The 13180-nt window shown below is 47.4% G+C and overlaps 1 protein-coding gene across 3 annotated transcripts in view; it reads left to right on the top strand.

Moving 5' to 3' along the window:
* Acacb (acetyl-CoA carboxylase beta) overlaps positions 1–13180 on the top strand; it is a 212411-nt gene that overhangs the window by 14463 nt on the left and 184768 nt on the right. For all 3 annotated transcript variants that reach the window (XM_058585542.1, XM_046464308.2, XM_046464307.2), the window contains exon 2: positions 5915–6576. In XM_058585542.1, the coding sequence (XP_058441525.1) occupies positions 5924–6576 (653 nt within the window). In that variant the 5' untranslated portion in view covers positions 5915–5923. The remainder of the gene's footprint in view (positions 1–5914; positions 6577–13180) is intronic.

Genomic DNA, 13180 nt, shown 5'->3' with positions numbered 1-13180 from the left:
TGGCTCAGGAGGCTGAGGCAGGAGGATCACAGGTTCAAGGCCAGCTTCAGCAACTTAGTGAGGCCCTAAGCAATTCAATGAGACCTTAACTCTAAATATAATATTAAAAATGGCTGGGGCTGGGGATGTGGCTCAAGCAGTAGCGCGCTGGCCTGGCATGCGTGCGGCCCGGGTTCGATCCTCAGCACCACATACAAAGATGTTGTGTCTGCCGAAAAACTAGAAAATGAATATTAAAGAAAGAATTCTCTCTCTCTCTCTCTCTCTCTCTCTGGGGATGTGGCGCAGTCGTTAATTGTCTCTGGGTTCAATCCCTGGTACAGAAAAAATTAAAGAAAGAGTACATTGGCTGTAGAGCAGGGGTATGTTTGCAATTGATTCTATTCCACTGGTCCATCTTTATGCCATTGCCACACTGTTTTGTTTACTGTAACTTTGCCTTAAGTTCTGAAATTAGGAAATGTAAGTCCTCTCACTTGGTTCTTCTTTTTTAACCCTGTAAGTCCCACCATCCCAGAGGGGGATCACCTATCAGAAACTTCAGTCGAGCAACCAATATACCATCATGGTAATTTTTAGATAAATGTTATAAATAAATTCTAGAGGAGTCCTTCTTCTTCTCCTCCTCCTCCTCCTCCTCCTCACTTTTCTTTGCATTTATTTTATGTGAGTTTATTCCTGTGCCGTGTTTTCCTTTCCTCCTTTGTCTTTTGTGCTACCTCCACTTCTGGTTTAGAAACAGTGTGTCCTTTTGCAGTGAGGATCACTGAAATGTGGCAGGGGGCTCAGTGTGGGTTAATCCGACCACCAGGTCATGTCTCGGGTGCACTGTTCACCTGGATGCTCAGTGACCAGAGAACCTACCTTCTCTGCATTTTTAAGCATGTGCAGCAATAATTCAGCACTCTTTTGAGGCCACCAACCCTGTGTCCATCCCCACTGTTTGGCCTGGGCACACCTCCCAACTCCACCACTGTATACTGGAATGGCACATATGGCTTCTTTAAGGTGAAATCTTTCAGGTACTTGGTGGCTTTTCATATATGCATACCCTTGATGGCCTACACAGTCTCATGGGTGTTCTTAAAATGAACGTGAAGATCTGAACCTCTTGATTTGCATGATTTCATGGAGTTTTTCTGGGTCAAGAGAGTAGCAAACTATTTTCTTTCTTTTTTTTTTTTTGCACTTGGGATTGAACTCAGGGCCACTCGACCACTGAGCCCCATCCCCAGCCCTTTTTTGTATTTTATTTAGAGACAGGGTCTCACTGAATTGCTTAGTGCCTTCCCATTGCTGAGGCCGGCTTTGAACTCGCCATCCTCGTGCCTCAGCCTCCCGAGCCACTGGGAATATTGGCATGTGCCACCTCACCTGGCAGCAAACCATTTTCTTCACAGATCACCGCAGGCTGCTTACAGGAAGAGGAAGACCAATGTACACTGGAATGGCACACATGTCCAGATCTTCACTTCCTTGGTTAAATTTATTCCCAGGTATTTTATTCTTCCAGATGCTGAGTTGCTGGGATGACAGGTGTGCTCCACTGCTCCTGGTTTAGTGTGGTCATCTTTACAATAGCGAATCTTCCAGTCTAGGAGCTCTTCATGTATTTTTTTAATATTTATTTTTTAGTTGTAGATGGACACAGTACCTTTATTTTATTTTTAGTGGTGTTGAGGATGGAACCTAGTGCCTCACACATGCTAGGCAAGCACTCTTCCTCTGAGCCACAATCCCAGCCCCTCATCATGTCTTTTTATTTAAGTCTTTTTAAAAATTATTTCAGCAATGTTTTGTAGTTTTTAATGTACAGACCTTCACTTCCTTGGTTAAATTTATTCCCAGGTATTTTATTCTTCCAGATGCTGTGGTAAATGTGATTCTATTCTTACTTTCCTTTTCAGATTGTTAATTGCTGATATATAGAATATAACAACCAAGTGTCACATGCTGATATTGTATCCTACAACTTAGCTTAAAATTTTATTACCTCTGGTTGGGGCTGTGGCTCAGTAACAGAGTGCTTGCCTAGCATGTGTGAGGCACTGGGTTTGATTCTCAGCACCGCGTATCAATATATAAAAATAAAGGTCCATTGACAACTAAAATATATGTATATATAAAAAGCAAATAAAATAAAGGCATTCTGTCCACTTACATCTACATATTTTTTAAAAAATTTTTATTACCTCCAGTAGTATGTGTGTGTTTCTATACACATCTTCTGAAAATAGAAATAGTTTTCTTCTTCCTTTTCAAGGATGCTTTTCATTTGTTTTTCTTATCTAATAGCTCTGTCTAGCACTTCTAGTACAGTGTTGACTAGGAGTGGTGAAGTGGGCACACTTGTCTTGTTCCTATCTGTGGAGGAAAGCTGTCTTGAGTATGATGTTAGCTGTTTTTCATAAATTAATTTTTTTTGAGAGAGAATTTTAATATTTATTTTTTAGTTTTTGGCGGACACAACATCTTTGTTTGTATATGGTGCTGAGGATCCAACCTGGGCCGCACGCATGCCAGGCGAGCGCACTACCGCTTGAGCCACATCCCCAGCCCCATAAATTAATTTTATTTATTCATTTTTGTGTGTGGGGGGGAAGTACTGGAGTTGAACCCAGAGGTGCTTTATCACTGAGCCACATCCCCAGCCCCTTTTATTTTTTATTTGGAAAAAGAGTCTTGTTGCTGACATTGGCCTTGAACTTGCAGTCTCCCAAGTCTCTGGTATGCAACACCACACCCAGCCACTTTTTATTATTTAAAAAATTTTCTTTTTGTAGTTGTAGATGGACAGAATGCCTTTATTTACTTAAGAGAGAGAGAGAATTTTTTTTTTAATATTTATTTTTTAGTTTTCGGTGGACACAACATCTTTGTTTTATTTTTATGTGGTGCTAAGGATCTAACCCAGTGCCTCACAGGTGCTAGCTAAGCGCTCTGCCACTCAGCCCCAGCCCCAGCCCCAGCGCCACTTTTTATTATTTTGAGCTCCCCTTCTGTTCCTGTTTTTCTGAATGTTTTTGTCATGAAAGGGTGTTGGTTTTATTCAAATGTTTTTTTATTGCACTGATTGAGATGATTGTGTGGATTTTTTAATTTGTTTTGTTAATGTGGTATATTAAGTGATGTAGAACCACCTTTGACAAACTTTTCTTTAAGGAGAAACTTGAGCCATTAAGGGGGCATACGTCTGGGGAGGCTGAGGCAGGAGGATCTGGAATTCAAAGCCAGCCTCAGCAATGGCTAAGCAACTCAGTGAGGCCCTGTCTCTAAATAAAGTATAAAATAGGGCTGGGGGTGTGGCTCAGTGGTTGAGGGCCCCTGAGTTCAATCCCAGGTACCCATCCCCCCAAAAAAGAAACTTGATCTTAAAAGATTAAAAAAAAAAACAAAACCCCTCTGACCCTGTGTGTTACCTAGAAAAATACCCTTGCCAACATTTCAGCAATTCTGCCGCCAAAAATGTTCAAAAAGTACTTGGGTCATTTCCAGGAAATCTTGAGAACTTTTCCACTTCGCTTCAGAACAGTGTGTTGAAATGACAAGACAGTGCCATTGAGATACCACAGCCATCGGCTGCAGCTTTGTGGCCCTGTTGTGACTCCTCTGGCATACAATGTGGCAGAAGGGGTCATTCTTTTTTTTTGCCATGCTAGGGATGGCCCAGGGCCTCGTGCCTGCTGGGCAAGCGCTGCCCCTCTGAGCCACATGCCAGCTTGCAAAACTGGTTCAGAAGTTGTCGAGATATGTTCGGGTCCCAGTTTTTTTGAACAGTACTTTCTTCAAGGAACGATTATGTGCTCATTAAAACAGCAGAGTCTGTGAAGGGAGGAGGCGAGGGCTAGACACCGGAGCATCCGAGCTCATTCAGCCGCAGAAGCCCCCTCTGCACACACGGTCCTAGACCCTGGGACTGAAGCCCCCCTGGTCTCACTAAGGGGTGTCCCAGTGGTCAGCATACCTGTGTCAGGCAAGGCAGGGGGCCTTCCTCCCTCCAGGACTGCGGTGACAGCGGGACAGTGATACGTGACGCAGGGGGATGACAGGAGCAGTCACACCCTTATCGTCCCACGGTGGGACATGCACATCCACGAGAGCCTCAGCAGATTGGCTCCAGGGCCGTGGATACCAACACCCATATGGAGAACGGTGTGTCTGCCTCTAGACCTGCGCTCCTCCCCTCGTAGGCCACCGTCTCTAGGCCACTCACATGCCTGACGCAAGGCCATGCTGTGGGCAGCTGTGCACAGAATCGTTCAGGGAAACGTCTGTTTAGTGCAGATGCAAATGTTTTCCCTCTATTTTTAAAAAATTTTTTTGTGGTGCTGGGGATTTGACCCAGGCCTTGTGCATGCGAGGCAAGCACTCTACCCACTAAGCCATGTCCCCAGCCCTTCCCCAGATATTTTTCATCGATAGGTTAAATCTGCAGATATGGAATGCACGGATACAGAGGGCCAACTGTATACCTTAATCTTAAAAAAGGTTAACAGTTTCAGTGAGACATAATTCACGAACCATACAATTCACCTGAGTGAAGGAGAAGTCAGTGGTTTTCAGTGTCTTCACCGTCTCCTTGGTCAGTTTTAGAACATGTTCATCCCCACCCCCCATGGTCATATGCTCCACCTTTAGCCAGCCCCTGCCTCCCCCCCCCCCCCCCCCCGCAGCCCTCAGTCTTCCTCTTGTATGCGTAGGTGTGCGCATCCTGGACAAGTCATATGCATGGAACCATCCAGTCTGTGGTCTTGTGCCTGGCTTCTTTCACTTGACATAATGTCTTCAAATGCCTCCACCTTATAGCTTGGATCAGAGCTTTGTCCCTTTTCATGGCTGAATAATAATCCATCATCTTGTAGATTGACATTCTGGTTACCTGTTCATCAGTCAAGGGTATCTGGGTTGTTTCTGCTTTTTTGGCTTTAGGAATAATGCTGCTCACTTAGTCCTCTTTCACATGCAGGTTCATGGTTCATGTGAAGCATGTGTTAGTATTGCTACCTTAGTAGTGTGCTGTTAGAATACCTGAAACCAATCATTTTTAAAGAACAGAGATTTATTTCTTACAGATCTAGAGGCTGGGATGGCCAAGATCAAAGGGGGCCCTCTTACTGTGTCTCAAGCAGGAGGCACAGGGCAAGAGAGCTCCTGAAAGAGGGGTCCAGACTTTCTGGGTGTGGTGGTGCACACCTATAATCCCAGTAGTTTGGGAGGCTGAAGCAGGAGGATCACAATTTGAGGCCAGCCTCAGCAATTCGGTGAGGCTCTAAGTAACTTAAAAAATAAAAAAATTAAAAGAGTTGGGGATGTGGCTCAGTAATAAAGTGCCTCTGGGTTAGTACCAATGGGGGAAAAAAAAGAGGAGTCCAGACTAACTTTTCTAAAGACCCACTCTGGTGCTCACCAACCCACCCCATGAATCCCTCTCTCACAGCACATTGCAGTCGCCTCTCAAAGGCCCCCCTCTCCACAGTGCTGCACTGCACGGGGGACTCCATTTGAATGAGTTCGGGGAACTCATTCAAACTGTAGCCATGGCCGGGCTCGGGAGGCTGAGGCAGGAGGATCGTGAGTTCAAAGCCAGTCTTGGCATAATCAAGGTGCTCAGCAACTCAGGGAGACCCTGTCTCTAAATAAAATACAGAATAGGGCTGGGATGTGGCTCAGTGGTGGAGTGCCCCTGGGTTCAATCCCCGGTACCCGCCCTGTGCAAAAATAAAACCCTTAGCCGTGTCATTAAACTAGTCAAGAAACCCAGACCCAGGCGGTGGAGGAGCAGCCCTGTGACCACCTCCTGGACCAGGCTGGGTGGAGGACCATCTCTGCCCGCTGCCCCTGGCCCACCAGCTCCTTTATGTGAGAAGCAACTCCTTACTCAAACCTTAAAGTCTCTCTCTCTTTTTCTTTACAGATTTCTTGAATGGTCTTGCTTCTTTTCCTGTCTTGCCTGATCTTCTACTGTCTGACCTTCTCCTGGTTAAAAATCTGGGGGAAAATGACAGATGCCCGGCCAGCCACCAATGGTCAGTTGGAGGCCAGCTTCACCCCGAGCCAGGAGGCCTCTCCAGCCTCAGACCGCTCGGAGGACAACCTCCAGGGAAACGGCAGCACCACCCTCCTGCCAGGGACCCCCGACGGGGCCGAGCTGGCCGCCCTCCCGAGCCCCGAAGGCACCCGTGGGCAGAGAGGCTCCAGACCCCCCGCGCACCAGAGGCCCCCGCGAAACCCCGTTTCTTCCGATGGCACGTGGCCCTCCCCGGAACCCACCGCCAGCGGGACGGGGACCCAGGGACCAGGAGCCCCAGGTACCAATGGCCTGTCCTCCCCAGCCCGGCCCCAGGGCCAGCCAGCCAGGGCCCTCTCCAGAGCCGACGAGAAGCAGGCGCACCTCAAGCGGCAGCTCCTGACCAGCTTCATCCTGGGCTCCTTTGACGACAACTCCTCCGACGACGACTCTGGGGCCAGCTCCTTCCGAGAGTCTCCCCGGAGGGGCAGCCGGGCCAGCCTGGGTGCCGCGTCCCCGGACTCTCCTCACACTGCAAGTGAACCTGAGACCTCGGTCCCCACCATGAGGTAATGGGCCTTTCTCCTCCAGACGGTGCGTGCACAGGTGGGCAGCTTTAGGGGTGTCCCACCCCTCCCTGGCCTGTCCCCACCAGGCTGCCCCCCTGCCAGCATTTCAAGGGTAGCTATGTCAAAAAGTAGAAGTAGCCGGAGGCCGTGGCTCACGCCTGGCACCCCAGCAGCTGGGAGGCTGAGGCAGGAGGATCGTGAGTTCAAAGCCAGCCTCAGCAAAAGCGAGGCTCTAAGCAACTCAGTGAGACCCTGTCTCTAAATAAAATACAGAATAGGGCTGGGGATGTGGCTCAGTGGTCAAGTGGCCCTGAGATCAAACCCTGGTACCACTACCCCCCAAAATAGAAGTGATAGCTGTTTGCTTCCTTTCAAAATCATCTATTAAGCACCTACTGAGTGTACTGTGTTCTGTACCAGCAAACTGTCTTTCTAGTCAATCTCAGCCCAGCTGGGGAGGATGACTAGTGTGTAACTAGGATTTTTTTGGGGGGGATGGATAGTGGGGATTGAACTCAGGGGTGCTTTTCCACTGAGCTACACCCCCTGTCCTTTGTATTTCATTTTGAGACGAGGTCTTGCTAGGTTGCTGAGGCTGCCTGAACTTGCGATCTCCCTGCCTCAGCTCTGCCCCTGCCCCTGGGATGACAGGGGTGTCCGCAGCCCCACACCTCGTGTTATATCTAGTTATGACTGAAGCCCAAAGAACCCAGGGTGATCTGGGGAGCCTGGAGGGAGAGGGCGTTCCCAAAGAGGCAGCCATTCATTCATTTCCGCTAATAAATTCAGCAGGTAACTAACAACTGAAAACCAGCGTCCCCCAGCGATGCCTAAAACACACAAACTCAAATAATGATACTCCTCCACCACCATTGATGTTGGAAATGAGCACTTACCTGAAGGTTGATAATAGGTGGGACTACCCCAGGGGTGCAGTTGGTGGCTTTTTGCTGTTGTTATGTTATTGACCTTCCAGCCCCAGAGTACAGCAGTGGCTGGAAGAAAATCTGGGGAAAGAGAGAAGAGCAACGAGCCCCCAGCATAACTGCCCGCTGGAGAGACTCTGCTCTCAGTCCCCTATTCCTTCTTCCCGTCTTCCCCACCTTGAAGGTGAAGTTTTGTTCCTTCAAGCGTTTCCTGTCTTCTCTACCCCAATGGGAAAGATCTGGGTAGGGTCTTTCACATGCACCATCTTCTCAGTGACCTTTAACCCTGGTTGCTGGAAGAAGGTAGAGATAAAAGAAAAGGCCAATCTTTTGCATAGAAAGTCCTCAGGGAGACTGTGGTGAACTTCTGGAAGGGCTGAAGAAAGAGGAGCCTTGGGAGCCTGGTACCGGGAGCACAGCCCTGGGCTCTGCCACCTCCTGCTACCGGACCTTGGGCGTGGCCTTCACCTCTCCCAGCCTCTGCACCTTCTCTGTAAAACGTGGAAGGGGTTAAATAAGATAATGTTTGTAAACTATGCAGAATTTGGTACACAGTAGGCGCTTAAGTAGTCAGTTTCCCCCAGCTCCTTCCTGGCCTGGCCCTCGTCCATCCAGTATCCTCGCCCCACTCCGAGCACCCAGGTTTACCCAGAGCCTGACCGCCTTTCTTTTACCTGCCGTTTACATACATTGCCCACTTGTCCCTGACAAGGGTATAAGGCTGGAGCATGCTCGTTTTATAGATGGGGAAACTGAAACCCAGGCAGGGGGGGGTTTCTTTCTGAAGACACACATCTGGGAAGTGGCAGAATCAAGTTCAAGGCCAAATCTGAATCTGCAAAGCCCAGGTCCTTTCCACGTGCCACAGGGTGCTCTGTGCCCTGCTTTCCAACTTTCTTTCCCCTGCACCCTCCCTTCGTGTACCCAGGGGCCATGAGGGGGCTCTGCTGGCACCTCCCAGGATGCTGACAGCCATGGGGAACAGCCCCAGCCCCAGCTGACTCCCAGAACTAGGAGCCTCTGGTAGAGGACACCCACAGGGTTCTTTGCGTCCAATGACCCATCATGAGAATCTCGTGTCAAAGAATCTTCAGGGAGTTAAGCTCAGACAATTGTGCTAGTGCCTCTGCCTCTGGTGGTTGGATTAAAAAATTAGGTCAAAACCTATGTGTTCCAGCCTGTTGGGAACTACATGAATCAAAACGAGGCTGAGCCGGCTGTTATCATGTAGAATTTTTGGCCTTGGATTTCGGCATCTTTGGGAAGCTCAGTACCTGGTGTTTGCCAGTCCTCTGTTGACCTCTTGTCCACACCCCCTGGTAGGCCCTTGGGCCAACTCCTGAAAGTACATCCACAGGGGCCCCTTAATCTCATCTTCATAAAACCCCTCCACAGTGTTGATTTGTGGACGCGCCCCTGGGCTCTTCCTCTCCTGCAAGAGAGTAATGCCTATTCCCTGGGGTCCCCAGGTCAACGCTCAAGCAGGTTTTGGACATGAGTTCTAGAGGGTAGTGTCAAAAGACAAAATCACCACAAATTATTTTGAAGATTGATTTGGCTTCTATTAGCAAGTCTAGAATGAGGTAACAGCTCATTCTACAACACAGAACAGGTATTCCAGGAAGCTGAGCACAAGAGGCTGGTTTATAGATAGAAAAGGGCTGAGGAAAGCAGGAGTATGGAATAGAAAGCAGACTAGTCGTTTCCTTATAGGGTTAAAACAAGGGGGACTGCCTTAGCATGCTGGCCCCTTCTGATTGGTTGGTGTGAATTTCTTGTTTTCTAAAAGCTTGATCCATTTTCAAGTTTAGTTTGATTATGTGGCACTTAGCATGAGTGACTCCATTCTGGTTTGGTCTGCTGGGGTTTAGTACAGGAGCTTAGTCTAAAACAAGGGACTCATACATTTTATCTAACAGCAATGTGGTCAGGCCAGCTGATGAGTTGCCTATAACCAGATGTAGCAAAAGTGAACAAAAGTTCCTGTTAATAGAATCCAGGAAGCTCCATTTAATTAGTATTTTCCCTGTAAAGCTATTGTCTTAGTCATTTTTCATTGCTATAACAAAATACCTGAGACCTGGCAGCGTATAAAAGTTTAAGCTGGGCGTGGTGGCATATGCCTGTTATCCCAGTAGCTTGGGCGGCTGAGGCAGGAGAATTGTGAGTTCAAAGCCATCCTCAACAACTTAGCAAGGTCATAAGCAATTCAATGAGACCCTGTCTCTAAATAAAATAGAAAAAAGGACTGCGGATATGGCTCAGTGGTTAAGTGCTCCTGGGTTCAATCCCCAGCACTACAAAAAAATTAAAAAATAAAAAAATAAAAGTTTATTTGACTCCCGTTCTGGAGGCTGGACGGGCCGAGAACTTGGCTCTGGCATCCGCTCAGCATCTGGTGAGGGCCTACTTGTTGCACCACAACATGGCGGAAGGTATCACATGGGGAGACCGAGCGGGAGTGCTAGCTCTGGTCTCTCTTCCTCTTCTTATAAATTCACTAACGCCATCGTGGGGCCCCACCCCCAGGATCTCATCCAATCCTAACTACCCGCCAAGGGACCCATCTCCAAATACCGTCAACATGTGAATCTGGGGATTGAGTTTCTGGCCTGTGAACTTTTGGGGACACATTGACACCATAGCAGCTGCTAAATTGTCTATACTCGGACAAATGTGACATTTTGAGGTACTCACTTTCCACAAAATGAAAGCAGGGGCCAGGGATTTGTGCTGGTTCTTCTGACCCTAATGTAACCACTTCCAAGACAGAAAACTAAGAGGTGGGAGAAGCCCAGGGTATTTGCCTGTGGCCCTCTGTTCCTGTGGTGGTGTGGGTGTGGTCTGCCCTCGCCCTTAGCCATTCCTGGGGGGCCCTCTGGCTTCTCTTCTGCCTCCGAAGGCTTCCTTCCTGCTGGGCCTCTTCCTGCAGGGCCACTGGCAGGAGAATGCAAAATCACAGATGGAAAATCCATAAGTTGAAACCTGTGGCCTGGGTAGAAGCTCTTTTGAAGCAATCTTCAAAGAGGCCTTCTCTTTCCTGTTGTGTCCTCACCACTGAGCACCCAAGCTGTGCCTCCTTCTGGGCTCTTGCCCTTGCTGTGCCTCTCTTTTGTCCTCTTCCCACCAGGACCAACTGTCCAGGCATGTGCCTTGCCCTTAGAGGCACCACATGCTTGATCTAATACTCTGCCGTCACCCTCTTGTGATAATAATTTTTGAAGGCGGCACAGTGGTGCACACCTCTAATCCCAGAGTTCCAGCTCTTTGGTAGGCTGAGGCAGAAGGATTGCAAGTTTAAGGCTAGACTAGACAGTTTAGTGAGCGCCTGTCTTAAAATAAAAATAAAAATAACAATAGTAAGTGCTGGGGATGTAGCTCACCTGCAGAGCGCCCCCTGGGTTCAGTTCCCAGAACTGCAATATATATTATTAAATATATATATATATTTTAAATAAGAAAAGAGTTTCTTGTTTGCATTTTGCAACTGAGCTCTGAAAATTTATCTGGTCCTGCCATCACCTTCCTGCCCCCAGTTCCTTGCTCATCAAAATCACCTTTTCCAGGGGACTTCCTTGCCCCTGTCCCACCTTTAAGGTATCCCCCTATCCTGACCCCAAGTTCTGTATTGACCACTCTGTTTTAGTGTCCTCAGGACACTCACTCACTCCTTATTATAGCTTTTATTTCCTCATTTGACCACTTGTTAGTTCCTGGCTTTCTGCCTGGGTCTGCAGTTCCTGAGTGCAGGGCCATGTTGATGATAACGCTCTCTGATTTCCCCACTGCCCAGCTTCATGCTGGTTCACAGGAGGCTTTGTTTGTTTGTTTATTTATTTATTGGTATCAGGGATTGGACTCAGGGCCACTTAACCATTGAGCCTTTTTATATTTTATTTAGAGTCAGGGTCTCACTGAGTTGCTTGGGGCCTCACTGAGTTGCTGGGACTGGCTTTGAACTTGCGATCCTCCTGCCTCAGCCTCCCAAGCCGCTGGGATGACAGGCGTCCAAGTGCAGCTTCATAGTGGATTTTCAGTGAATATTTTTCAAATGCCAAAACGAAGCAAGCAACCTGAGCTTGCCACAGACAGAATTCTGCATTCTGGGGGCATGAAAAAGACTTGAATGGGTGTGGGAAGGAAGGAATGAATGGGCAGACAGACGGATGAATGGATAAACAATTTTATTGTAGCTCTTAAGCAGCAGTGGAATTTTATTTTCTTAAAATTCCTCTTGCGTGTATTTGGTGACCTCAGACACGAGTTCTGGAGTTAAACTCCAATTTTGAGTTTCTCTTGGGTTTTTAATATGGTTCTGCAGACCCCCCTCCTCTCCTTTCTTGGCCAACGGCTGCCCAAGCTTATAGATCCAGTGGCTCTGTGCAGTCTTTTCTGGTCCGTCTTCCCATGTCCTCTGATTTGGGTTCATCTCAGGTCAGGGGTTGGAACTTGGCCTTCCTTTGGACTTAGAAGCTGTCCTTGATGGCTGGAATTCCTGTGAAACTCTCAGAAACAGAGCTGAGGAGAGCATTACATGATATGGCTGAAGAGCTGCTTGCGTACTCTGAAGTGAAGGTTACCAAAGACCACGATTCAGTGTTCATTTAGTTTCATTTAATTTTTGGTACCAAGAATTGAACCCAGGGGTGCTTTACCTCTGAGCTCACATCTCCAGCCTTTTTAATTTTATTTTGAGACAGAATTTTGTTAAATGGCTAAGGCTGACCTCAAATCTGTGATTCTCCTGCCTCAGCCTCCTGAGTCTCTGGGATTACAACATGTACCATCTTACCTTTGTGTGACCTTATTTTTTTTTTTTGAATAAAAAGTGAGCCTGGCATAAGGTGCCCAGATTCAAAGCCACCCTTTACCAGCTCATTCCCCTAATAGCAACATTGTGGGGTGCATACTAATGGGATCAGGGCTCAGCTTCAGTGCTGAAATTTAAAGCTATGCAAGTGAACATTTTCAGTTGGCAGTGAACTTATTTGGAAGCAAAAGTTCCTGAATCGTTGAGAAGTTATTTATAGTCTTTACCTGGTTTTGTGTGAATATTCACGCACTGCTGCTAAAATTTAACATGGTGATAGAGGATATAAAACTTGACCTTCCTGCCAGGTGCAGTGGCGCACACCTGTTCTCCTAGCAGCTCTGGAGGCTGAGGCAGGAGGATCACAAGTTCAAAGCCTGCTTTAGCAACTTAGTGAGACCCTATCTCAAAATTAAAAATCTAAAGTGCTGGAGATGTGGCTCAGTGGTTAAGCGCCTTGGTTTCAATCCCCTGGTACTCAAAACCAAACCAACAAACAAAAATAGCTTTACCTTCATTCATGAACAAACAAATCCCTAGTTTCAAAGCACACAGGACTCTGGGAGTTTCAGATAAGGGATTGTGGATTGTGTGTAATGCGCTTAGAAGTCCTGGAGCACACTATGCACAGAAATCCTGGGGCTTAATAAATGTTTGTTTGTGTGTGTGTGTGTGTGTGTGTACTGTAAGGAGTGTCTCCAGATAGTGCAGATAGTGAATGGTCATTGTCTTTATGGAGTATGATTATGAATGATTGAAAATTTCTTCTGCATTTTCTAACTTTCTCCTCTAAATATCATAACACCTTTAACGGTGTCTCGTAATAAAACAGTATAAATGATGGGGGAGTGAACCAGCCGTCGCACTC

The sequence above is a fragment of the Marmota monax genome, unplaced genomic scaffold (assembly GCF_021218885.2).
Source record: "Marmota monax isolate L192 unplaced genomic scaffold, Marmota_monax_Labrador192_F-V1.1 WCK01_AAM20220418_F8-fsc00269, whole genome shotgun sequence".
NCBI classification, from domain to species: Eukaryota; Metazoa; Chordata; class Mammalia; order Rodentia; family Sciuridae; genus Marmota; species Marmota monax.
The sequence above is the reverse complement of the archived record's forward strand: the minus strand, read 5'-3'. Positions and strand labels throughout refer to the sequence as shown.